The 26,653-nt window shown below is 44.7% G+C and overlaps 1 protein-coding gene across 3 annotated transcripts in view; it reads right to left on the reverse strand.

The window, feature by feature from the left end:
* Nucleotides 1–5,569: 5,569 nt before the first annotated feature.
* The window catches only part of BCAN (brevican), an 83,183-nt gene continuing 62,099 nt past the window's right edge, over nucleotides 5,570–26,653 (reverse strand). For all 3 annotated transcript variants that reach the window (XM_077464191.1, XM_077464190.1, XM_077464192.1), the window contains exons 11-14: nucleotides 14,515–14,597; nucleotides 10,208–10,352; nucleotides 9,577–9,759; nucleotides 5,570–8,943 (exon numbers count right to left, since the gene is read on the reverse strand). In XM_077464191.1, coding sequence (XP_077320317.1) covers nucleotides 8,933–8,943; nucleotides 9,577–9,759; nucleotides 10,208–10,352; nucleotides 14,515–14,597 — 422 coding nt within the window. In that variant the 3' untranslated portion in view covers nucleotides 5,570–8,932. The remainder of the gene's footprint in view (nucleotides 8,944–9,576; nucleotides 9,760–10,207; nucleotides 10,353–14,514; nucleotides 14,598–26,653) is intronic.

A 26,653-nucleotide genomic window follows, 5' to 3' on the forward strand; every position in this document is an offset into this window, starting at 1 on the left:
TCTATTAGAGCAATCCCTAGTATTGTTAGCTCCATCTAGTGGCCAAAATGTGGTATATATTCTCATTTCAGGATTTCAGAAAACTACACTGCATTTTGGCCACTGGATGGAGCTGGTGATCATAGGGATTACTCTACTGCATTGGTCTCAGAACAGAGGCTAGTGGGCTCTTTGTTAACCTTTATCTGTCCCCTGGGAGCTCTATTCCGTCCAAGGACACCAATGATAGGGCACTATTCCTCCCACTGACACCAATGATGGGGCACTATTCTTTCCACTGATACCAATGATGGGGCACTATTCCTTCCACTGATATCGATTGGGCACTATTCCTTCCACTGATATTGATGGGGCATTGTTCCTCCCACTGACACCAATGATGGGGCACTATTCCTCCCCCTGATACCAATGATGGGACACTATTCCTTCCACTGATACTAATGATGGGGCACTATTCCTCCCACTGACACCAATGATGGGGCACTATTCCTCCCTCTGATACCAATGGTGGGGCACTATTCCTCCCACTGACACCAATGGTGGGGCACTATTCATCCCACTGACACCAATGATGGGGCATTATTCCTCCCACTGATATCAATAATGGGGCACTATTCCTTGCACTGATACCAATAATGTGGCACTATTCCTCCCACTGATACCAATGATGGAGCAATATTCTTCCCACTGACACCAATGATGGGGCAAAATTGCTCCCACTGATACCAGTGATGGGGCACTATTCCTCCCCCTGATACCAATAATGTGGCACTATTCCTCCCACTGATACCAATGATGAGGCACTATTCTTCCCACTGGCACCAATGATGAGGCACTATTCTTCCCACTGGCACCAATGATGGGGCACTATTCTTCCCACTGGCACCAATGATGGGGCACTATTCCCCCCACTGACACCAATGAAGGGGCACTATTCCCCCCACTGATACCAATGATGAGGCACTATTCTTCCCACTGGCACCAATGATGGGGCACTATTCCCCCCACTGATACCAATGATGAGGCACTATTCTTCCCACTGGCACCAATGATGGGGCACTATTCCCCCCACTGACACCAATGAAGGGGCACTATTCCTCCCACTGATACCAATGATGGGGCACTATTCCTCCCACTGGCACCAATGATGGGGCACTATTCCTCCCACTGACACCAATGATGGGGCAATTCTTATGCCTTGTACACACGGTCAGACATTCCGACCACAAAATCCGTCTGATTTTTTTCCGATGGATTTTGTCCGAAACTTGTCTTGCATACACACGGTCGCACAAAGTTGTCGGAAAATCCGATCGTTCCGAACGAGGTGACATACAAAACGTACAACGGGACTATGTAGAGGCCAGTAGCCAATAGCTTTCGTCCCCAAATTTATTCTGAGCACGCGTGGCACTTTGTACGTTGGAATTCTATACACACGATCGGAAAAAGTCTGATCGGATTTTGTTGTCGGAAAATTTTAGGTCCTGCTCGGAAATTCTGACCGAAAAAGCCCGCTAGAGCCCACACACGATCGGATTTTACGACAACATGATCGGATCGGACTTTTCCCCATCTGAATTTACGACCGTGTGTACAAGAAATGACTCTGCAAAGATTTCCTGTCACTTCCTGTTGCATCTTCAGGACAGGAAGTGAAGGGAGATCTCCCCAGTGAACAGGGACATAGACAAGACAAAATATAATTACGAATAAAAAGTACAATGAGAGCATCAGACCAAAAAATAAAAATAAAAGAGTTCAAAGTCTTTTAACAATGGTGTTAGTTGGTTACAAGAAAACATGGATTCTTTGACACTCTCTTTTTTTTTTTTTTTATAATAAACAGCCATAGTAATTAGGAGTTGTAAAATTTTAATAAAATTGATTAACATAAGAATTTATGTTTGCAGCCATTTTTATATCTGTCTTACAGCCCTGAAGAAGAAACAGAGCTGTGAGCGACGAAACGCGTTGGTTATTTTGTGTTTTCTGGTTTTCTTAGATCTTTGGTCTGGCCCTCCCATATGACTTTTTTTCCAAACTCTGGGTCCCCTAGGTAAGGGGTACCTTGTTTTTCTTGAGAGCGTCCTCACATGTGGGGTTTGCCATGCACGCAAAGACTCGCAACAGGGAACTCAGGACAGAGTGAGACTGATGTTCTGCTTTAAATAATGAACTATCAATAAACTGATATCACGTACCGGGTGCTGGAAGTCAATGGAGAGAGGGCTTCCCCTTGCATCTAAGTTTGAGACTCCCCTGAAGGTGGAAACAGGAGGAGTCGGGCTCAAAGTAGCACAGGTTGCCTGTGAGGTTGCTTGCAGAAGGACTCTGGAATACGGCTGGAGTGCTGAGTGGTGGCTGCAGGCAGATGGCACCTATGAGACGTAACAGGTCTGTGGTACCACAGAGACAAGAGGATAGTCGGTTCAAAGCCAGGATCCAGAGCCAGGTGGGTAACAGAGCAGACAAGGTCAGGTGAGTAGCTGAGGTCAAACACTGGAGAGCAAGAGAGGAGATCCGTAAGACAAGCTGAGGTCAAGGTCAGGAGACGGTCGGTAGCGCCAGAATCACGGAAACAAGGAATCGCTGGAACACAGGTAGAAAGCTGAAGATCAATCAGCAACTTCAGCCATTGACTGGCTTTCTTATAAAGGTGCACCTGCGCACGCTCTTGTGCGCCAGCACGCCAATGTGCATATGCGCATTCCAGTGCCCATATAAAGTACTTGCAGGAGTGCCAGGTCTTCGAGCACCCTGGATGGTGCCCTGACAACTGAGTCCAGTGCCTTGGTTATAGACGTCTCAGCCAAAAATACTATGACGGGTTTTACTCTACTCTATTTTGAAATTTTAATAAAATTACTATAATTGGAGGCACCAAGGGAGAGATTCCTTCATTTACTGTCTGGTAAGCTGTACACTCACTACTTTACATTGTAGCAAAGTGTCATTTCTTCAGTGCTGTCACATTCTTACATACGTGTGAGGGGTGTACTCACTTTTGTGAGATTATATATATATATATATATATATATATATCCTATATTACCAAAAGTATTGGGACACCTGCCATTACATGCACATGAATTTTAAAGGCACCCCATTAGGATAGTGAGGTCAGGCACTGATGGTGGACAAGAAAGCCTGGCTCGCAGTCACTGCTCTAATTCATCCCAAAGATGTTCTATCGGGTTGAGGTCAGGACTCTGTGAAGGCCAGTCAAGTTCCTTCACCCAAAACGCGCTCATCCATGTTTTCATGTACCTTGCTTTGTGCACTGGTGTGCAGTCATGTTGGAACTGGAAGGGGCCATCCCCAAACTGTTCCCACAAAGCCGGGAGCATGAAATTGTCCAAAATGTCTTGGTCTGCTGACGCTTTAAGCCTTGTACACACGGTCGGAGATTCCGACAGAATGTGTCCGATCGGACCGTTTTGTCGGATATTCCGCCTGTGTGTGGTCTCCATCGGACTGTTTCTGTCAGAGTATCCGACGGACCAACTTTTCCAACTTGTTGGTAAAATTTTCCAACAAAATGCTCCGATCCGACATACTCTGATCATGTGTAGAGAATTCCGATCGGACAAAGTGCCACGCATGCTCAGATCAAATTCCTACATCAAAGCTATTGGCTACTAGCCTGAACATAGTCCCGTCGTAACGAAATAACGTCATCACATTCTGAACGATCGGACATTCCGACAACTTTGTCCGACCGTGTGTATGCAACAGTTTCTGACGAAATCCATCGGACAAAATCCGACGGATTTGGTTGTCGGAATGTCCGACCGTGTGTACAAGGACTAAGAGTTCCCTTCACTGGAACTAAGGGGTCAAGCCCAACCCCTGAAAAACAACCCCGTACCATAATTCCCCCTCCACCAAATGATTTGGACCAGTGCACAAAGCAAGGTCCATAAAGACATGGATGAGCGAGTTTGGGGTGGAGGAACTTGACCGGCTTGCAAAGAGTCCTGACCTCAAGCTGGTAGAAGAATGGTCTTCTGGAAGAATGGTCAAACATGCCCATACACACACTCCTAAACCTTGTGGATAGCCATCCTAGAAGAGTTGAAGCTGTTATAGCTGCAAAGGGTTGGCCAACTCAAGATTGAACCCTATGGACTAAGACTGGGATGCCATTAAAGTTCAAGTCGTATAAAGGCAGGTGTCCCAATACTTTTGGTATTATAGTGCATATGTATATATATATATATATATATATATATATATATATATATATGGTTGCTCCTCACAAATTTACTTGCCAGGAATAGCTATCCTGGTTGATTGTTAGAGATCTATTGATTTCTCCCTAAGTTTGGCCTTGTTGCATTTTTCTCTACCACCACTAGGTGGCCGGGTGCTTGGTGGTACTAGGTATGAGAAGGGCAATGGAAGGTCAGATTATGGGTATATGGGGTATCTCAGCCAATGAGCAGGTGTTTTATTGATCCCTTGGCCTGCTGGGAGAACCTCTATATTTGGATGGAGTCAGATGATCGATAGTCTGTGCCACCTGGACGGCTGTCTGGGTGGACATGTGTTGTACTGCCCGGGCTGCTAGGCCAGAGATTGGGCCTATTCCGGGCACATCAGCTGCTAGGCTGTCTGAGGGCCTATCCAGAAGCAAGAGAAGCAGCGCAGGGTTGGGATTGCAGCTTGCAGTCCAACCAACCAAGTGACGGTTCTGCTGACCTAAGAACCTGTCGTGGTCGGAGGTAAAGGGGAAGCTGTCGCCAGTAATGGACTCTCCGCCTAATTACCAGGGACACCAGTGAGTAACTGAAGCAAGTACCGGAGCAGTGTTCTCACCAACCGGGGACGGTGAAGAATCGGGAAACTTCAGTGGGTATCAAGCCAGGGATCCAGCCAGCAGAGGTGACGATTGCAGAGTAGACTTGTGTGTCAAGCCAGGGACTGAGCAGGCCAGTGGGGTGAAGCTTGAGAGGTATCTTGAGTGCCAAGCTAGGGACCCAGCAGAGAGACGGGGGTGACGCTTGAGGAAGATACCACCATGAAGATTGGAGGAGCTCAAGGAATTCTGTACAAGGAGTGATTGTGGTGGAAGTGAAAGAACTGTTACGTTTTGTGTTAGGAACTGTTAAAGACTGTTGCCGTAGGAGACAGCATCTCTGCACGTGCAGATGTGGCATCTTGCTGGATGGCCATCCTCCTATTGAAGTCTCAGACGTGCAACTACTTAAGGGTGTCCTGACCCTAACACTCTCTCCCCCAAAAAACTTGGTTAAGAGAAATAAAAATCTCTTTTGCATTCAAGAAGTGTCTGGCGCCCAATGACTTTAATCACTTTGCACCCACCATGCCTCACAACCCACTACAGAATGATGTCAGCTATTTCTGGCCTTGGAGGTTCTCATTCGACCGAAGGAGGCCTGGGACCTTGCTACATATGTATATTTATATATGTATATATACACACACATGCACATATATATATAATATGTAATATGGTGCCCCACGTATTTATCCCTAGGCAGCTGCCACTGCTGCCCAACCCTTTTTTTACTTCACTGGTAAACAAAATGCACCCAGCTTGCACTGCTTTTTATATAATTGGCTTTATTTCTTTATTTTACAGGCTTATAATCATCTGTAAAAGAAATGGTTCAAGTGTCAGAAGATTTATCATGTATAATTACTAATAATGTTATTCCCATGATGCACTGCACATTAAAAAAAAAAAAAACATAAAACACAACATAGCACCTATACAAAACTGGCAGAGAACATTATACCAAGTGATGACCAAGTGTGCCTCCCTAAATAAGAGAAGGCAGACATGTTTGGGGCTGAAAAGTCATTTATAAGAAGGCAGTCTAACTATTCATTGAGATTCAATGAATGCGTATATATAAATATATATAAATAGTATATATATATATAGATATATATATACACATAACAGGCACTCATAGGTTCTCCAAAGGAAAATGAAGATAGTTATACATTTGTTATATTAGATATGTGTTACCGATACTCTGTCTAATTTACAGAGTTTTAGATGATATTCTGATACTCCATAGCCCTTGTACACACGATCGGAGATTCCGGCAGAATGTTTCCGATCGGAGCGTTTTGTCGGATAATCCGACTGTGTGTGGTCTGCATCAGACTGTTTCCGTGGGAAAATATCCGTCGGACCAAATTTTCCAACTTGCCGGAAATATTTTCCGACAAAATGCTCCGATCGGACATACTCCGATCATGTGTAGAGAATTCCGATCGGACAAAGTGCCACGCATGCTCAGATCAAATTCCTAAATCAAAGCTATTGGCTACTAGCCTGAAATTAGTGCCGTCGTAACGAAATTACATCATCACGTTCTGAACGATCGGATTTTCCTACAACTTCGTCCGACCGTGTGTATGCAACAGTTTCGGACAAAATCCGTCGGACAAAATCCGACGGATTTGGTTGTCGGAATCTCTGATCGTGTGTACAAGGGCATACACTTCCAGAGTAACATATGAGGAACAAGACATGCTGGACTTTCTAGATGCTATCACCTTCCCTCAACGCCACAGATAGAAAAGCCCTTAACGCACTTATTACCCTAGAAACAGTGATGGCGAACCTCGGGAACCCCAGATGTTTTGGAACTACATTTCCCATGATGCTCATGCACTCTGCAGTGTGGTTCAGCATCATGGGGAAATGTAGTTCCAAAACATCTGGGGTGCCAAGGTTCCACCATCACTGCCCTAGAAGAACTAGAACTAGCGGTGTCGGCTTTTACCAACGCAAAGGCCCCTGGGAGCGATGGGCTTCCTGACAAAATATATAAAACTTTTGCTGAGGTTCTCCACCCAGGAACTACTCTCCACTATTTTGAAAGCCAAAGAACTGAGCAACCTCCCCTAATCTATGTACGAAGCTAAATTTTGTCGTTTTAGTGAAACCAGGAAAAGTCCTGACCATGGTGGACTCCTAAAGTCCTGGCTACATATCTGTCCGAGGTTTTATTAGACAAGTGTTTTGGCGGGTCAACGCTTTCTCATGGCCTTGGAAAAGGCCGGCTGTGGCCCGCCGAAACATCAGTCAATGTTATTATTTTCTTCATTCTCCGTTGGAAGCCCCATGTGCGCCTATTACAGTATATCTTTGTTGTAGATTACTATATTCATGTGAAGTACCAAATCACCAAATCATTGTCGTGGATTGAGTTGCTGGTCCCTCTATACTATATTATCATATATATATTCTAAATTGAACCAGCAAACAACCACTGCATGCATTTTTATGAAGGGCCAACACTGAGGTATGTTGTGGGCAGCCAACTTGGAACCAGAGATCTGAAAGAATCAAAATGTAAGAATCAGTGTGTTGCAGAAACCTTACAGTGATAAGGCACGGGCAGCCGTAATGGGACAAACCTACAGATGAGGGCAGTCAAAAAATTTTATGAACAGCAGGATCATTGACCGACATAGTCTAAAAGCAGGATTACATACTTGGATGACCAATATTAAAGAAAACTGGTTCACTATAAGCTAAGACATCACCTAAGCAAGGTGATCCTTTCCATTTCGAGACAAGAGCAATAGTCCAGTATTGATTTTAGGTCCAACTATAGCCATAGCTTTCGGTTTAGAGTAAGAAGGGGTGGAAAATTTAGTCAGGTAAGTCATTTGCATAGATCAAATACCATTATTATGTTACATTGTTTGATGTTATAAGAGCTTCCCCATTGATTCCAAGGTATTTAGCCAAATTGACAAAATGTCACATAAATCTCCATATTATGTCTATAAATATAGGACAGGATGTCCTACAAGCTCATATAAGTATAAAGGTCATCTAAGATTGGATGTCTTACAAGCTCACATAAGTACGAAGATCAGGTATCTACAAAGGTTTTTGGTCCCCTTTTTTTGGTTTTTTGATATGACCTACAAGCTCATATAAGTTTGAAGGTTACCTAGGATGGGATGTCCTACAAACTCATATAAGTTTGAAGGTCATCTAGGACGGGATGTCCTACAAACTCATATAAGTTTGAAGGTTACCTAGGACGGGATGTCCTACAAGCTGATAATGGTATAAAGGTCATATAGGATTGGATGTTTTACAAGCTCAAGTATGAAGATCATGTATCTACAAAGATTTTTGGTGCACGGCATAACCTCAGAACAACAGCAATCTATGGATGGGTTGGAACTGTGAACAGCTCTTCCTACACCTAATTTAGACTGTCCAGCTACAACCTGTAAGTATTCAGTTACACAGTGACCATCAGTGTGAAAAGGTATAAATAGGACCCCTATAGAAGTGCACTGTTGGCTGTCCACCTCTGATCATAAACTTGTAATGGGTCTAAATAGGCAATCTAACACTGATATGGGCTCCATCATCATTTTGCTAAGAGGTCCACGTGATTGGCCTTTTGCTGAAACCCATGACTGCCAACCAATAAACTAGTGGTTTCTGGCCCTTCTTGTACGGTAATCAGTCAAGGATGCTTAGCTGCCACCTATATAGTCCTTGGCTCATTTGAAGTCAGACTAAGGATGTGGTCAAACTTGGGTGGCAAATAGAAAGTGAGGTGGGGTTCAGTGGATTGTAGCGATCATTTGAGGCCCAGCTTTAATGTCTCTAGCAATATTCACAATAATTTTCTAACCTCATTACCCAGGAACCAGTTTAAATAAGTGGTTGTATCAATAGGCACAATGTATCACGTCTTCTTCATTGATAGACTTGCCATGGCCTTTCAGTGAAAGAGTTGAAGGTACTTGTGGTGTGGGTGAGAGTGGTCTTAGTCAAATGCACATAAAACATCCCTGGTTGAGCAAGGCCTGCCTTTTCTGCAGCAACAGGGCCTGGGGTAACGTCACGTCCCATTGGCTACCAGGGTAACAATTCCTAACAGAGAGGCAAGAGGAGTCCCCGAATAAGGTCACATCATTGGAGAGCTGTAGAAAAAAAAATCAGCAGTCAAGAACTTGAATCCCATTATATACTGTATCAAGTCAAAAGAATGCATTTGTAAATATTCCAAAGTTCCAGAAGGATAATTTAAGATAGGACATCATAGGGCAATGGTCTTGGGGGGGGCTTTGCTTGCCTTTATCTGGTCTTGGGGCAATATTCCTCCCACTGATACAGGACACTATTCTACCAACTGACAGTGGCAATGGGGAACCATTTCTCCCATTGACACCAACTGTGGGACATTATTATTCCCAATGATGCCAACGATAGGGCACTGTTCCTCCACCTAATACCATATGTGATGTTTACTCCCACTCAGGCCAGGAAAGTTTCCACTCCCGCTGGCCTAGTCTGGCCCCCTAAAGCCTAAAGGACAAAAAAAAATGGCCCTTTGTTTAGACAGTTTGGAGACCCCTGTCATACACTAACACTGCCACTGGGGTAAGATTTGAACACGGAAGACCCTTTCGAGGAACTGTGGCATACTGAAAAGGAAAATGTAAGGATATTTTTATGAGTGACCAAAAAACATTTTTTTTTTAGAAGAGCAGATTGAAAGATATAGATACATAACGCTATAGTAATTCCCTTTGAAATGGTTATGTTCTACTTACACGATAGACAGCTTATCTGGGGTTCTTCCCACACTCCATCTGACTGGCACCTAATGACTGGAGAATTGCGCTGAAGGAAACCATTGTCACAGCGATATCCTATCACAGAGTAGATCTGGTATCGGGTTTTGGGTCGGCCATATGTAGATGCATTGAACACCTCAGGGGGAGGTCCACAGGTCACTAGAAGACATAGCCAGGGCACATTGTGAACAAACCTTACATGTGAGTAAAAATAATCATTTTGGGTGCAATATATTTCACACCTCGAATGAAAGATATTGAGCATTGCCCATCAGTTGGCCAAATGCAACCATGACAGTGGTGTCACTTCTGAAAGAGCACATCAGAACCTGCTTTCAGAATGTCTCTTTCTAATTGAAACTTGAAATGGCCCATTTGAAAAAAAAGCAGACAGGGAGGATGGGGTAGGAGAGAGAAGTCAGACTTTTGGTAAAGACTTAAAGGTCATAAACAGTAGGGCTCATAGGATCTTCATAGACAGGACACTTGGAATGAAGTTCAGTTATTTCTTAAACTGAAAATATATTCTTCTGAAGAAAATTAAAAGTAAATGCTTTTTAATAGAACTTAGTGTTTTTTCACAGATATCTACCATGAATCTCCTTACCCAGACCCATCTTGCAGGTGTATGGAAGGTGGTAGTTGCACGGCACATCACTCCATTGGCCATTATCATGCCACCCTGTTACCACACAGTCCTCACCAGAGAGGAAGTAGCTGTCAGGCTGCCCTTTATTCCAGTTTTCAAAGAGCTGTAACAGAAATGTGGAGAAATTAAAAAGACAATAATATTTCAAACTAGGGCATGGTTCAGCAATTCTCAACCAGGGTTCCATGGAACCTTAGGGCTCCTCCAGCGGTTACTAAGGGTACCTTGAGCTGTGGCTGATTGACCTCCCATTTGATAGTTCCTGCATAGTTCCAGGGCCAACGCCACTGTACGGGTCAGGGGTATGACACGAATGATCTTTTTAGCTATAGATAAGGATGGCATTTTAACCACCATGATAAGGGGGGGGGGGGGGATGGCATTATTCCATTCAACCAGTTCAAAGTTGTTTATGGATTTTGTCTTCTAGAGTCTTCTGGTGGGATCCCACAAGGCAAACTCCTTACGTAATTGTATCTTACCCCCATGTTTCAGTGGGTTTTCTCCCTAGTGAATGCCTACGACATCTCAAAAACATTCTAGTAGGTTAATTGGGATCTGACCAACATGGCTTAGGAGTGTCTATGCCTGTGTAATGTATGTATGAAGTAAAGATTTTAGAGCTGCAACTAACAATTCATTTGTCTGTCGACTAATCTATAGATAATTTTTTGATTAGTCAACGACTATTCGATTATTTTTTATTTTTTTAATGAATCTAGTGGGTTTTTTTGATTAGCTAATTAATCCTTTGGATAACCTTGAGAGTGTTGTATTGCAGAGTATTGTATTGTATTGCAGAGTATTGTATTGTATTGGCTGGCAGAGTATTGGCTGGCAGAGTATTGTATTGTATTGGCTGGCAGAGTATTGTACGGTATTGGCTGGAAGAGTATTTTATTGCAGAGTATTGTATTGCGGAGTATTGTATTGTATTGTATTGCAGAGTATTGTATTGCAGAGTATTGTATTGTATTGGCTGGCAGAGTATTGTATTGTATTGGCTGGCAGAGTATTGTATTGTATTGCAGAGTATTGTTTTGCAGAGTATTGTATTGCGGAGTATTGTATTGTATTGGCTGGCAGAGTATCGGGCTGGCAGAGTATTGGCTGGGTATGAAGGGATGGCTGCTTCCATCCGACCTCTCCCCTCCACTGCACAGATCAGTACAGAGAGGGGAGAGAGAAACCGGCGGAGCGATCACATTGTAAACGCCTGGGTGTAGAAAGATGGCCACCTCTTCGGAGCTAGGCCGAAGCCGTGGCCTCTCCTAAGGCCGAGGCCGCAGAGCGCTCCGCAGGTCGCGGGAGGCATGTGCGCTCGGATCACGGATCGGTGACGATCAGTTGCACCCCTAGGGACGGCAACACGGAGGGGGAGAAGAGAGGGGGACGGCGGCACGGAGGGGGAGAAGAGAGGGGGATGGCGGCACGGAGGGGGAGAAGAGAGGGGACGGCGGCACAGAGGGGGAGAAGAGAGGGGGACAGCGGCACGGAGGGCAGCGGTAGATACTAAGAACTGCCACCACTGTGACGCATCGACGCCCTGCACGCACGTCGACGTATTTTTGTAGTCGACGTAATCGATTACGCCGACTCGTCGTGGCAGCTCTAAAAGATTTGTCTTGTAGAGTCTTGTGGTGGGATCCCACAAGGCAAACTTACCATGGAATTATATCTTACCCCCATGTTTCTGTGGCTTTTCTTCCCAATGAATGCCAACCACATCCCAAAAACATTGTAGTAGGTTAATTGGGATCTGTCGGTGTAATGCATGTATGGAATAGGGATAAAAAATTCTAAGCTCTTTGGGAGACAAACGCTGGAGATAATGGATCAATGTACAACATTAAGACCTACAGTATGCAATGTGATGGCACTACCTAAATCAATAAATTTGTTTCACTAGATTAATGGAGGTGTGACCTGTAGCAACCAATCCATTTTCAGGTACTTTTTGGTTGCTTTAGGCAACATCACCATTTAAAGTATTGATAAAGACAAAACATTTTTATTTTATTTATTTTATTTTATGAGAACTTCTATCAGAATACATTTAAGAGGCGCTAGGATTTCAATGGTACAAATGGTACTAACGCAAGATAATTTTTAAACAAGCTCATTGGTTCTGGTGAGGCTTGCCCAAATACACAGACCATGGATATCTGGAAGCATCAGATATCAAGGGCACCAAACCACAAATTAAATTAATTCAACGTAACTTTTCCGTGTAACTGCCACAAAAAAAAATAAAAGCCAATGCGCTTCGAGGCAACAAAACTCCATCTTCATCAGGGCCAGAAGAATGGAATAAGGCCTTGTAGAGACTCAAGGGAATCTATAGCAAACTGGAACTATATTTGATCTGGTGGAAAAATTTGAATTGGCATTTTAACAATTGTACCATTGTAGTCAGTGTAATCTAATTACATTGTTATAATTTGAATAATTCCTATTGGAAAGGGAGCTTCACACCAAATCAAATATAGTTCTATTTGGGTATATTTTCTTTTGAGCCCATTCAAGTCCGTTTTCCATTCTTCTAAGCCCCGATGAAGATGGAGTTTTGTAGCCCCCGAAGCATATTGACTGTTTTTATGTGACGGTATTATGAACAACTAAAGTTACTTGGAACTCTTTCACTTTGTGGTTTCGTGCTCATTCGTATACTTTGAGTTGCTTCCGGGTAACCATTGAGGGAGGCTTGTGTACTTGAGAGATGCCCCTCCAGATTATTATTCCATTCTTGTAAGCCCCAACGGAAGGGGAATCTTGTTGCCCCTGAAACCCATTCTTCTAATCCCCAATGGAGGGGGATTTTTGTTGCCCCTAAACCCCCGTCCTTCTAATCCCCAATGAAGGGGGACTTTTGTTGCCCCTGAAACCAATTCTGCTAAGCCCCAACAAGGGGGCACTTTTTTTGCCTCTGAAACTTATTTTCCTAAGCCCCAATGGAGGAGGACTTTTGTTGCCCCTGAAGCCCATTCTTCTAAGCCCCAATGAAGGCAGATTTTTGTTGCCCCCGAAACTCATTCTTCTCAGCCCCAACAGAGGAGGACTTTTGTAGCCCGAAACAAATTGGCTATTTTATGTGATGGTGTTACAAGCAATCAAAGTTGCTTTGGACTCTTTCACTTTGTGTTTTTTCCACTTATTGTATACATTGAGGTTTTATAGTAGCTTTGTCCCTTATAGCGAAATCCGTCCGCCCCATTCGTCCTGGTGACCAATGTTACCGGGACAGGGAGTCACCAAAAATTCTAAATTGTTGTGGCCGGAACAGGAATCATGCAGAAATCTTCCAATGGGGTCATCCGTTAAAGTGACAATTGCCTAAGAGGATATTTCCCTCACTTCCTGTTGCATTTACAGGGCAGGAAGTGAAGGGAAATATCCCTAACTGGACACAGATGACAAAAATAATTGTCAGGGACTTATTATTCCCTACTCTAGCCAAAATTAGAAAAGATGCTTTGGCTTTTGCCCCTGAAATCCAGAAAAATATTGAAATTCCAACAGTTCCCTAAGACCTTGTGACATCATTGGGTAACATTATCAATCTGGGATACAAAATGGTGGACTCCAAACTACCGAAAGCTGAACACCGAGCAGACGTAAAAGACAAAACTAAGGCAGGCCTGTATTCTTTAATGCACTATTAAAATGATTTTCAATACGTGGAGTAGATGTATCCAAAGTGCCCCTTGCAGCCCCTACAGCAGGGCTCCGAGTGGCAGAGGGAGAAACAGCACAGGGAGCCAATCAATTGTGCAGTAGTGCAAGGAGCATGCTGATAGGAGGAGGGAATAGAGTGACAATGAGATGAGCTCAGCAGTCTGCTGCTTATTTCACAGGCCAATCACAGGCTGGGGGAGGGGCAAGACCTGTAAGTGTTACTGAACCGCAGCAAAGAAAAATCAGGTCTTCTGCCCTGCCAGACAGGAGTTGTGCTGTGGAGCAGAGCTATTTATTTGGTGCGACCTTATCTTTTATATTTTACCAAAAAATTTGGTAATTTATTACACTTGTGTGCCTTAAAATTAACTTAAGTGTATTTTTACAGATTTTTTGCAATTCCTAGATCCTTGTGGTAATATCATTTTGAGAAAAAAAAAATTAAAACTATTACTATTTTATTCTCTAGGGTGTCTGCATTCAGAAAATATACCATGTTTCGGGGACTTTTAGGTAATCTTAAAGTCCAAAAATGACTTTTGTTACATTTACAGTATATAACATTTATGTTTCAGTTGCCGGCATCTTACCACAGTATTTCCATCTGACCATTGGAAATCGCCCTCTATGGTGCGGTCATTCAGACCCGTCCATTGGTAGTCTTTGTACTGGTCTGAGAGAACATTGAAAATTATTATTATTACTGTAATATCTACCTTGTTAAGAAAAGCAAGCTTGCATAGTGTGAGTGACAACATGAAAACCTGAACCCTGCAGGTAACATCAGGTATTACATTTGTTGGTAAAAGTGACCTGAAAGTAGATATGAACCCCCCAACTGGATGACATTGAATTAACTATTGTCATGCCTTATTTTTTCATAAAATATTATTATTATTTTTTTTTAATATCAGTTCTGCTGATTTCCTGCAGCCTCTTCAGCCGCTGCCTGTCTATATGCACCTGCTGGGCATCTTTGCTCTGGATCAATTATAGTGATAATGATGGCTATATAATGTGTTGCTTTTAGTCTCCACCAGGGGGCACATGTGACAACGCAGGAGCACAAGGACAGTTGTTACCCCCTAACAGGAAGTTCCTGAACTTTCATGGCATATTCACCAGGGATCATTTAAATGAAATCTGGAAATTGAAACAAGTATAAAGTATATATTGTACATATTTATTTAATAGGCACTCATTGCAAAACCTGGATGTAGCGTTAATTAGTAATGACAGTGTATCCATAAACCAGTGCCTATCGAAGAATTAGAGGAAAATTTTGGAAGCTGCTATGTCTGAAAATGTTAGTTGTCCGATTGTATCTGGCTTTTGAAGTCATTGACCCAAAACCAATATACAGCCAGTGAAGGGGAGCGCGACGAACGTTGGGGAGTTGGCCAAAGTGTTAGCCCCTGTACACACGGTCGGAGATTTCGACAACCAAATCCGTCGGATTTTGTCCGTCAGATTTTGTCCATCGGATCTTGTCCGAAACTGTTGCATACACACGGTCGGACTAAGTTGTCAAAAAATCCAATCTTTCAGAACGTGATGACGTAATTTCGTTACGACGGGACTACGTTCACGCTAGTAGCCAATAGCTTTGATATAGGAATTTGATCTGAGCATGCGTGGCACTTGGTCTGATCAAAATTCTCTACACATGATCGGAGTATGTCTGATCGGACCAGTTGGTCGGGAAATATTTCCAACAAGTTGGAAATTTGGGTCCGACGGATATTCCGACGGAAACATTCCGATGCATACCACACACAGTCGGATTATCCGAAAACGCGGTCCGATAGGACACATTTTGACGGATTCTCTGATCGTGTGTACAAGGCTTTAGATGTCTCTTTAAAGGATTAGCCCACTTAAAAGTGACTTTCGTAATATAGATGGAGTTTGATGGCTTGAGTAACCCAATGGCTTCTAATATGTCTTGGGCACCCCAGCAGAAAGATCTCTTTTGCCTCCAAGCCTGAACTTGGGTCACCCTCCCACAGACTGGTAGCAAGCGGTTCGTCCTCTGCCCCACATATTGCACAGATGCCAAGAAGAAGAAGAAATCTGGTTACGTTCTGAAATATTCAAAACCCGCTAAAGTTTATCGATTTGGAGAAAGCTAACAGACAGTAGACATGTGTAATTCGTTTAGTTACTAATTTGTTTTCTGTTAAAATTCGTTATATTCTTTAATTCGTAAGCATACCAATGAACGAACGGTTTACTAAAATTTTGAACGAAAAACAAACTATCGAAATAGAAACAACGAAAAAATATGAAAGAATGAATATCCGAAAAACAGAAACAACGAAAATACCAAAGATTCAAAATAACGAAAATCAAAATGAACGAAAAATCTAAATTACGAATATTCGGAAAACGTAAATCAAAACAACGAAAATACGAAATAACGAAAATTCTGCTGATCGAGAATTCGAAAAAGAACTAATTTGTTAGTTCTGATTCTGAAATATTTCATCCATAGTCCAGATAGGGTATGGTTGGGTCGGAGGCACTGTTTTGGTGGATTTGTGAGTTAAGTTCTGACTTGTGAGAGAGAAATTCTTTGCTTCGTAAACATATAAATAGCATGCACATTACGTCAAATTACGAATTATGCTCCGATTACGAATCTACGAAAACAATGTTATGAAAGTACGAATAAATGAGGCCGTCAATCTCACGAAAGTACGAATGTAATTAAATCTACGAAAATACGAATTTCGAATCAACAGAAATTAGACTCACGGAAATACGAATCATTTCAAATCAACGAAAATATAGCTCTTCCAAAAATACAAACGCGTCCGAATATGAAATATAATGAAAATACGAATTTCGAATCAACGAAAAAATAACTCTTACGAAAATACGAGAGTCCGAATACGAAAACCCACGTCTTACGAAATTAAGAATTGTTACAAGTCAACGAAAACGAACAGAAACAAAACTAAACGAAACTAATTTTTCTGTTGTGAACATGTCTAACAGACAGTCTCTGCTTGGGATCTCCTCCTCTAACATGTTTCTCCCAAGTCCAGGTTAGTGGGTGAAATGCCTCAATGGAAGGTCTCGGGTGGGGACTCTCTGTTTGCTTTGTCCAGATAAATTTCAGCTTTGGAATCAGCTTCCTTCTGTTTGGTATTTGTATAGTGGGACCTCCACATCACAGTTCCTGGTTCTGTATTAGATCCCCTTGGAGTTTTAGGTGTCCCTGCCCACCTTGTCAGGAGTCTTGGAGTTTTAGGTGTCCCTGCCCACCTTGGGATGTTCTTATTCTTAGCATTACATGTAATACAATATTCAATAATTTTTAAATTCTGCATGGAGAGTGGGACTCTCCATCACGGGAAATTTTACCACCAGTGGGAAATAAAAAAGGTGATTAAACTCTCTACCATTTACCAAAAACTGACTCCTCAACCAGGTTTCCCCCAGAGGTTGCTAGGGGATCTTTTGAGAAATTAGTAATTTCTTCCTCTCAGATAACATCCCACTGACACTGTTGATCTTTTTAGCAATCTGTAAGAGGATAATTCTTCCAAATGACCAAAAGTGCAAGGAGCATTCTTCCAACCTATTACCCTTATCTTTAAACTTTAACCCCCCCCCCCCTCCCACACCAGGAGGAGGAGGTTCCAGGTAAAGGCAGCTCTAACCCCGAAAAAGAAAATTCATTACCACCTTTGTTTTTCACTTTATTTTGGTTTTAGCACTTATATGGTGGGTAGTCCGTAGCGCGACTTTACTTATTTACTTATATTCTTCCCACTGACCATCACACTAATGTATCATGAGTTGTAGATATAGAAATTTTTAACAGAGGTTCCGTGAAACCAAAAAGTCATTTCAAGGGTTCATCTGTGTTGAAAAGGTTGAGAATGTCTGGTCTAGTGGATCATGCATTATTATAGAAGTATTGTGGCTTCATGATCAGAGAAGTAAAGTCTTGTATTGCATTATCGAAGCTAAGTTATATTTTCTTGGTTCAGCACTAAAGAGTGGGTGCAAGGGAGCACAAGAAATTAACCATATTTATCGGGCAGCTTGGCGCTGAAGGACGTTGCCATAAATCCATTCCTGATGTAGAAAAACTACTCGGTGGAAATATTTAAAGTGCATCTAAACTTTTCTTTATTCGTTTTTGGGGAACAAAGGGAAGGTTTTGATTTAGAACCCCTCTCATTTTTTAATGGAAGATCACCAGTAGAATACGAAAGCCAACGCCTTTCGTGGGGGTTCATTAATTCCTTTTTAACATGGCAACTTTTTAATTCTACAATCTAATAAAATACATATCTTGTTGGTCTTTTTGACCATTGGTGTGGGGTCCTACTGCTTCTTACATAGTTGTATATTTTAAAAATCCCCCCCCCCCCTCCAACCCTTGGGGATGCTTTGGAACAAGTGAGCAGTCTCACCGAACCAAGTGGGTGCGATGGTCTTCAACAGTGGTGTTGATGGGGGAAGCAGGGGGAGCGGGGAGCAGAATGCAATGGTTTACTTTACATAGTTTGAATCTAGGCCGGTCCCTGCTGAACCGAGATTCGAACCGGCTATGGCCAGCATAAATAAATTCTCCACAGAATGTGGAAACCTTGCAAAAAGATCTGAACAAATTAATGGGGTGGGCAACTAGTGATGGCCGAACGGTTCGCCCGGCGGTCGTTTCGCGGCGAATTTCCGACTTTCGCCGTCCGCGGGTTCGAACGCCTTTTTCCGTCGTTCGCCCCGGCGGACTTACGTGTTTAATGTATACAAGAACTTTAACCTTTCGTGACACGTTTATCATGTGTTACAGGACAACCAATTGAGACATGACAGCTCATGGACACTTGGACATTCCCCCTAACCTATAAATACACCCGATCCGGTGGCCATTTTACATTCTTTCTTCTGTCACTGTAGGGAAAGGATCCTGTGTGGAGTAGGGACAGAGAAAACGCTAGCTATTTGGTACACAAAAGTTCTTTTCAGGACTGGTATAGGTGTTAGGTCAGCAGCCTGAGTTTCTTTTGTCAGTTTAGATAAAGGGACAGAGCGCTGTATGCTGCTATTTTAGGGACAGCTCAGCCAGATTAGTCTTTCTTCATCATCATCATCATCATCATCATTAGCTGTTACTATCAGGTCCACAAAAGAGCTGTTCCAGCTAATCGTTCCAGCCTACTCTTTTTTGCCAATTTGTATAGGGACAGGCAGGAAGCAGTGTGTCAGGCAGTGAGGATAATTTTAAAGACTTGCTGTTACTATTAGTTCCACAAAGGTTCTTTTCAGGACTGGTATCAGTGGTACGGTAATAGGCTTGTACACGTATAATATTCTTTCTTCCAAATATAGAAAGAATATTATACTTGACTGCTGCCCTTCTGCTGCAGTCTGCTAATCATTCACAACTCACTTGTTCCACAAAAGTTCTTATAAGGACTGGTAACTTGGTCTGTCTAGGGTGCTACGGTACATAGGCTTGGGTGCGGTACAGTCTGCTGTTCTGTAAGGACCGCTATCGGTCCACAATAGATAGGGTTGCCGTGCACTACTGCTGACCGCTGCCCTATACTGCAGCAGTCCTTCAGCGGTATAGGGACTGACGCACAGTCTGCTAAACACTAATACACAACCTGCTTGGTCCACAAAAGTTCTTATAAGGACTGGTAACTTGGTATAGGGTGCTACGGTACATAGGCCTGAGTGCGTTACAGTCTGCTGTTCTGTAAGGACCGCTATCGGTCCACAATACATAGGGTTGACGTGCACTACTGCTGACCGCTGCCCTATACTGCAGCAGTCCTTCAGCGGTATAGGGACTGACGCACAGTCTGCTAAACACTAACACACAACCTGCTTGGTCCACAAAAGTTCTTATAAGGACTGGTAACTTGGTATAGGGTGCTACGGTACATAGGCCTGAGTGCAGTACAGTCTGCTGTTCTGTAAGGACTGCTATCGGTCCACAATACATAGGGTTGCCGTGCACTACTGCTGACCGCTGCCCTATACTGCAGCAGTCCTTCAGCGGTATAGGGACTGACGCACAGTCTGCTAAACACTAATACACAACCTGCTTGGTCCACAAAAGTTCTTATAAGGACTGGTAACTTGGTATAGGGTGCTACGGTACATAGGCCTGAGTGCGTTACAGTCTGCTGTTCTGTAAGGACCGCTATCGGTCCACAATACATAGGGTTGCCGTGCACTACTGCTGACCGCTGCCCTATACTGCAGCAGTCCTTCATTGGTATAGGGACTGACGTACAGTCTGCTAATCACTAACACACAACCTGCTTGGTCCACAAAAGTTCTTATAAGGACTGGTAACTTGGTATAGGGTGCTACGGTACATAGGCCTGAGTGCGTTACAGTCTGCTGTTCTGTAAGGACCGCTATCGGTCCACAATACATAGGGTTGCCGTGCACTACTGCTGACCGCTGCCCTATACTGCAGCAGTCCTTCATTGGTATAGGGACTGACGTACAGTCTGCTAATCACTAACACACAACCTGCTTGGTCCACAAAAGTTCTTATAAGGACTGGTAACTTGGTATAGGGTGCTACGGTACATAGGCCTGAGTGCGTTACAGTCTGCTGTTCTGTAAGGACCGCTATCGGTCCACAATACATAGGGTTGCCGTGCACTACTGCTGACCGCTGCCCTATACTGCAGCAGTCCTTCATTGGTATAGGGACTGACGTACAGTCTGCTAATCACTAACACACAACCTGCTTGGTCCACAAAAGTTCTTATAAGGACTGGTAACTTGGTATAGGGTGCTACGGTACATAGGCCTGAGTGCGTTACAGTCTGCTGTTCTGTAAGGACCGCTATCGGTCCACAATACATAGGGTTGCCGTGCACTACTGCTGACCGCTGCCCTATACTGCAGCAGTCCTTCATTGGTATAGGGACTGACGTACAGTCTGCTAATCACTAACACACAACCTGCTTGGTCCACAAAAGTTCTTATAAGGACTGGTAACTTGGTATAGGGTGCTACGGTACATAGGCCTGAGTGCGTTACAGTCTGCTGTTCTGTAAGGACCGCTATCGGTCCACAATAGATAGGGTTGCCGTGCACTACTGCTGACCGCTGCCCTATACTGCAGCAGTCCTTCAGCGGTATAGGGACTGACGCACAGTCTGCTAAACACTAATACACAACCTGCTTGGTCCACAAAAGTTCTTATAAGGACTGGTAACTTGGTATAGGGTGCTACGGTACATAGGCCTGAGTGCGTTACAGTCTGCTGTTCTGTAAGGACCGCTATCGGTCCACAATACATAGGGTTGACGTGCACTACTGCTGACCGCTGCCCTATACTGCAGCAGTCCTTCAGCGGTATAGGGACTGACGCACAGTCTGCTAAACACTAACACACAACCTGCTTGGTCCACAAAAGTTCTTATAAGGACTGGTAACTTGGTATAGGGTGCTACGGTACATAGGCCTGAGTGCAGTACAGTCTGCTGTTCTGTAAGGACTGCTATCGGTCCACAATACATAGGGTTGCCGTGCACTACTGCTGACCGCTGCCCTATACTGCAGCAGTCCTTCAGCGGTATAGGGACTGACGCACAGTCTGCTAAACACTAATACACAACCTGCTTGGTCCACAAAAGTTCTTATAAGGACTGGTAACTTGGTATAGGGTGCTACGGTACATAGGCCTGAGTGCGTTACAGTCTGCTGTTCTGTAAGGACCGCTATCGGTCCACAATACATAGGGTTGCCGTGCACTACTGCTGACCGCTGCCCTATACTGCAGCAGTCCTTCATTGGTATAGGGACTGACGTACAGTCTGCTAATCACTAACACACAACCTGCTTGGTCCACAAAAGTTCTTATAAGGACTGGTAACTTGGTATAGGGTGCTACGGTACATAGGCCTGAGTGCGTTACAGTCTGCTGTTCTGTAAGGACCGCTATCGGTCCACAATACATAGGGTTGCCGTGCACTACTGCTGACCGCTGCCCTATACTGCAGCAGTCCTTCATTGGTATAGGGACTGACGTACAGTCTGCTAATCACTAACACACAACCTGCTTGGTCCACAAAAGTTCTTATAAGGACTGGTAACTTGGTATAGGGTGCTACGGTACATAGGCCTGAGTGCGTTACAGTCTGCTGTTCTGTAAGGACCGCTATCGGTCCACAATACATAGGGTTGCCGTGCACTACTGCTGACCGCTGCCCTATACTGCAGCAGTCCTTCATTGGTATAGGGACTGACGTACAGTCTGCTAATCACTAACACACAACCTGCTTGGTCCACAAAAGTTCTTATAAGGACTGGTAACTTGGTATAGGGTGCTACGGTACATAGGCCTGAGTGCGTTACAGTCTGCTGTTCTGTAAGGACCGCTATCGGTCCACAATACATAGGGTTGCCGTGCACTACTGCTGACCGCTGCCCTATACTGCAGCAGTCCTTCATTGGTATAGGGACTGACGTACAGTCTGCTAATCACTAACACACAACCTGCTTGGTCCACAAAAGTTCTTATAAGGACTGGTAACTTGGTATAGGGTGCTACGGTACATAGGCCTGAGTGCGTTACAGTCTGCTGTTCTGTAAGGACCGCTATCGGTCCACAATAGATAGGGTTGCCGTGCACTACTGCTGACCGCTGCCCTATACTGCAGCAGTCCTTCAGCGGTATAGGGACTGACGCACAGTCTGCTAAACACTAATACACAACCTGCTTGGTCCACAAAAGTTCTTATAAGGACTGGTAACTTGGTATAGGGTGCTACGGTACATAGGCCTGAGTGCGTTACAGTCTGCTGTTCTGTAAGGACCGCTATCGGTCCACAATAGATAGGGTTGCCGTGCACTACTGCTGACCGCTGCCCTATACTGCAGCAGTCCTTCAGCGGTATAGGGACTGACGCACAGTCTGCTAAACACTAATACACAACCTGCTTGGTCCACAAAAGTTCTTATAAGGACTGGTAACTTGGTATAGGGTGCTACGGTACATAGGCCTGAGTGCGTTACAGTCTGCTGTTCTGTAAGGACCGCTATCGGTCCACAATACATAGGGTTGACGTGCACTACTGCTGACCGCTGCCCTATACTGCAGCAGTCCTTCAGCGGTATAGGGACTGACGCACAGTCTGCTAAACACTAACACACAACCTGCTTGGTCCACAAAAGTTCTTATAAGGACTGGTAACTTGGTATAGGGTGCTACGGTACATAGGCCTGAGTGCAGTACAGTCTGCTGTTCTGTAAGGACTGCTATCGGTCCACAATACATAGGGTTGCCGTGCACTACTGCTGACCGCTGCCCTATACTGCAGCAGTCCTTCAGCGGTATAGGGACTGACGCACAGTCTGCTAAACACTAATACACAACCTGCTTGGTCCACAAAAGTTCTTATAAGGACTGGTAACTTGGTATAGGGTGCTACGGTACATAGGCCTGAGTGCGTTACAGTCTGCTGTTCTGTAAGGACCGCTATCGGTCCACAATACATAGGGTTGCCGTGCACTACTGCTGACCGCTGCCCTATACTGCAGCAGTCCTTCATTGGTATAGGGACTGACGTACAGTCTGCTAATCACTAACACACAACCTGCTTGGTCCACAAAAGTTCTTATAAGGACTGGTAACTTGGTATAGGGTGCTACGGTACATAGGCCTGAGTGCGTTACAGTCTGCTGTTCTGTAAGGACCGCTATCGGTCCACAATACATAGGGTTGCCGTGCACTACTGCTGACCGCTGCCCTATACTGCAGCAGTCCTTCATTGGTATAGGGACTGACGTACAGTCTGCTAATCACTAACACACAACCTGCTTGGTCCACAAAAGTTCTTATAAGGACTGGTAACTTGGTATAGGGTGCTACGGTACATAGGCCTGAGTGCGTTACAGTCTGCTGTTCTGTAAGGACCGCTATCGGTCCACAATACATAGGGTTGCCGTGCACTACTGCTGACCGCTGCCCTATACTGCAGCAGTCCTTCATTGGTATAGGGACTGACGTACAGTCTGCTAATCACTAACACACAACCTGCTTGGTCCACAAAAGTTCTTATAAGGACTGGTAACTTGGTATAGGGTGCTACGGTACATAGGCCTGAGTGCGTTACAGTCTGCTGTTCTGTAAGGACCGCTATCGGTCCACAATACATAGGGTTGCCGTGCACTACTGCTGACCGCTGCCCTATACTGCAGCAGTCCTTCATTGGTATAGGGACTGACGTACAGTCTGCTAATCACTAACACACAACCTGCTTGGTCCACAAAAGTTCTTATAAGGACTGGTAACTTGGTATAGGGTGCTACGGTACATAGGCCTGAGTGCGTTACAGTCTGCTGTTCTGTAAGGACTGCTATCGGTCCACAATAGATAGGGTTGCCGTGCACTACTGCTGACCGCTGCCCTATACTGCAGCAGTCCTTCAGCGGTATAGGGACTGACGCACAGTCTGCTAAACACTAATACACAACCTGCTTGGTCCACAAAAGTTCTTATAAGGACTGGTAACTTGGTATAGGGTGCTACGGTACATAGGCCTGAGTGCGTTACAGTCTGCTGTTCTGTAAGGACCGCTATCGGTCCACAATACATAGGGTTGACGTGCACTACTGCTGACCGCTGCCCTATACTGCAGCAGTCCTTCAGCGGTATAGGGACTGACGCACAGTCTGCTAAACACTAACACACAACCTGCTTGGTCCACAAAAGTTCTTATAAGGACTGGTAACTTGGTATAGGGTGCTACGGTACATAGGCCTGAGTGCAGTACAGTCTGCTGTTCTGTAAGGACTGCTATCGGTCCACAATACATAGGGTTGCCGTGCACTACTGCTGACCGCTGCCCTATACTGCAGCAGTCCTTCAGCGGTATAGGGACTGACGCACAGTCTGCTAAACACTAATACACAACCTGCTTGGTCCACAAAAGTTCTTATAAGGACTGGTAACTTGGTATAGGGTGCTACGGTACATAGGCCTGAGTGCGTTACAGTCTGCTGTTCTGTAAGGACCGCTATCGGTCCACAATACATAGGGTTGCCGTGCACTACTGCTGACCGCTGCCCTATACTGCAGCAGTCCTTCATTGGTATAGGGACTGACGTACAGTCTGCTAATCACTAACACACAACCTGCTTGGTCCACAAAAGTTCTTATAAGGACTGGTAACTTGGTATAGGGTGCTACGGTACATAGGCCTGAGTGCGTTACAGTCTGCTGTTCTGTAAGGACCGCTATCGGTCCACAATACATAGGGTTGCCGTGCACTACTGCTGACCGCTGCCCTATACTGCAGCAGTCCTTCATTGGTATAGGGACTGACGTACAGTCTGCTAATCACTAACACACAACCTGCTTGGTCCACAAAAGTTCTTATAAGGACTGGTAACTTGGTATAGGGTGCTACGGTACATAGGCCTGAGTGCAGTACAGTCTGCTGTTCTGTAAGGACCGCTATCGGTCCACAATACATAGGGTTGACGTGCACTACTGCTGACCGCTGCCCTATACTGCAGCAGTCCTTCATTGGTATAGGGACTGACGTACAGTCTGCTAATCACTAACACACAACCTGCTTGGTCCACAAAAGTTCTTATAAGGACTGGTAACTTGGTATAGGGTGCTACGGTACATAGGCCTGAGTGCAGTACAGTCTGCTGTTCTGTAAGGACCGCTATCGGTCCACAATACATAGGGTTGACGTGCACTACTGCTGACCGCTGCCCTATACTGCAGCAGTCCTTCAGCGGTATAGGGACTAAGAGTTTTGTCACAGGGTGATTTAAAAAATGACAGGCAGAGGAAGAGGCAGGCCCTTCCGCAGGGGTGGTAGGGGTAGGGCAGGAGCAACAGCCTTGAGCCAAAGTGGGAAGTTGCAGAAGGTGCGTTCAATTACTTTAAAGGACGCACCAGACTTGGTTGAGTGGCTCACTCAGCCTTATTCTTCTGCACCCTCCTCATCCTCTCGATCTGCACCCTCTTCTTCACTCTCTGCTATGTGCACCCCCAAAGACACTACCACCAACAACACCACCACCACCACATACCTTCCGCTTGAGTGCAAATGGGGGCCTTCATGCTCCAGTGTTTTAATAGGGACCCCCGTATAAAAAGCATGAGGGTCAAGGACCAGTACTGGGTGGCAACGTACTTAGATCCCCGGTACAAACACAAAATGGCGGAAATGTTACCGCCGTCGCAGAGGGCTGTCAGAATGCAGCACTTCCAGGCCTTGCTTCGAGAAATGCTGCATTCTGCTTTTGCGTGCGCTGGCAGAGGAGCAATTCCCACTCCCAGAGAAGGATTTGCGGGTACCAATCCAACAGCGCCTGCAAGAAGAGGCCGGTTTGAAGATGTGTTGGTGACTTCGGATATGAGGTCATTCTTTCAGCCGACCCATCGACAGGTGTCATCCGGATCCAGCATCAGGGAACGCCTAGACCGTCAGGTGTCCGACTACATTGGGTTAACGGCCGATGTGGACGCTCTGAGGAGTGATGAACCCCTAGACTACTGGGTGGGCAGGCTTGACCTCTGGCCAGAGCTTGCCCAATTTGCAATCGAACTGTTGGCTTGCCCCTCATCCAGTGTCCTGTCCGAAAGGACGTTCAGCGCAGCAGGGGGGATTGTGACCGATAAGCGTACTCGCCTAGCTCACGACAGTGTTAACTACCTCACATTTCTAAAAATGAATGAGGCATGGATCTCGGAGGAATTCAACACATGTGATC

The sequence above is a fragment of the Lithobates pipiens genome, unplaced genomic scaffold (assembly GCF_037356315.1).
Source record: "Lithobates pipiens isolate NorthernLeopardFrog02 unplaced genomic scaffold, aLitPip1_a1.2 Scaffold_30, whole genome shotgun sequence".
NCBI classification, from domain to species: Eukaryota; Metazoa; Chordata; class Amphibia; order Anura; family Ranidae; genus Lithobates; species Lithobates pipiens.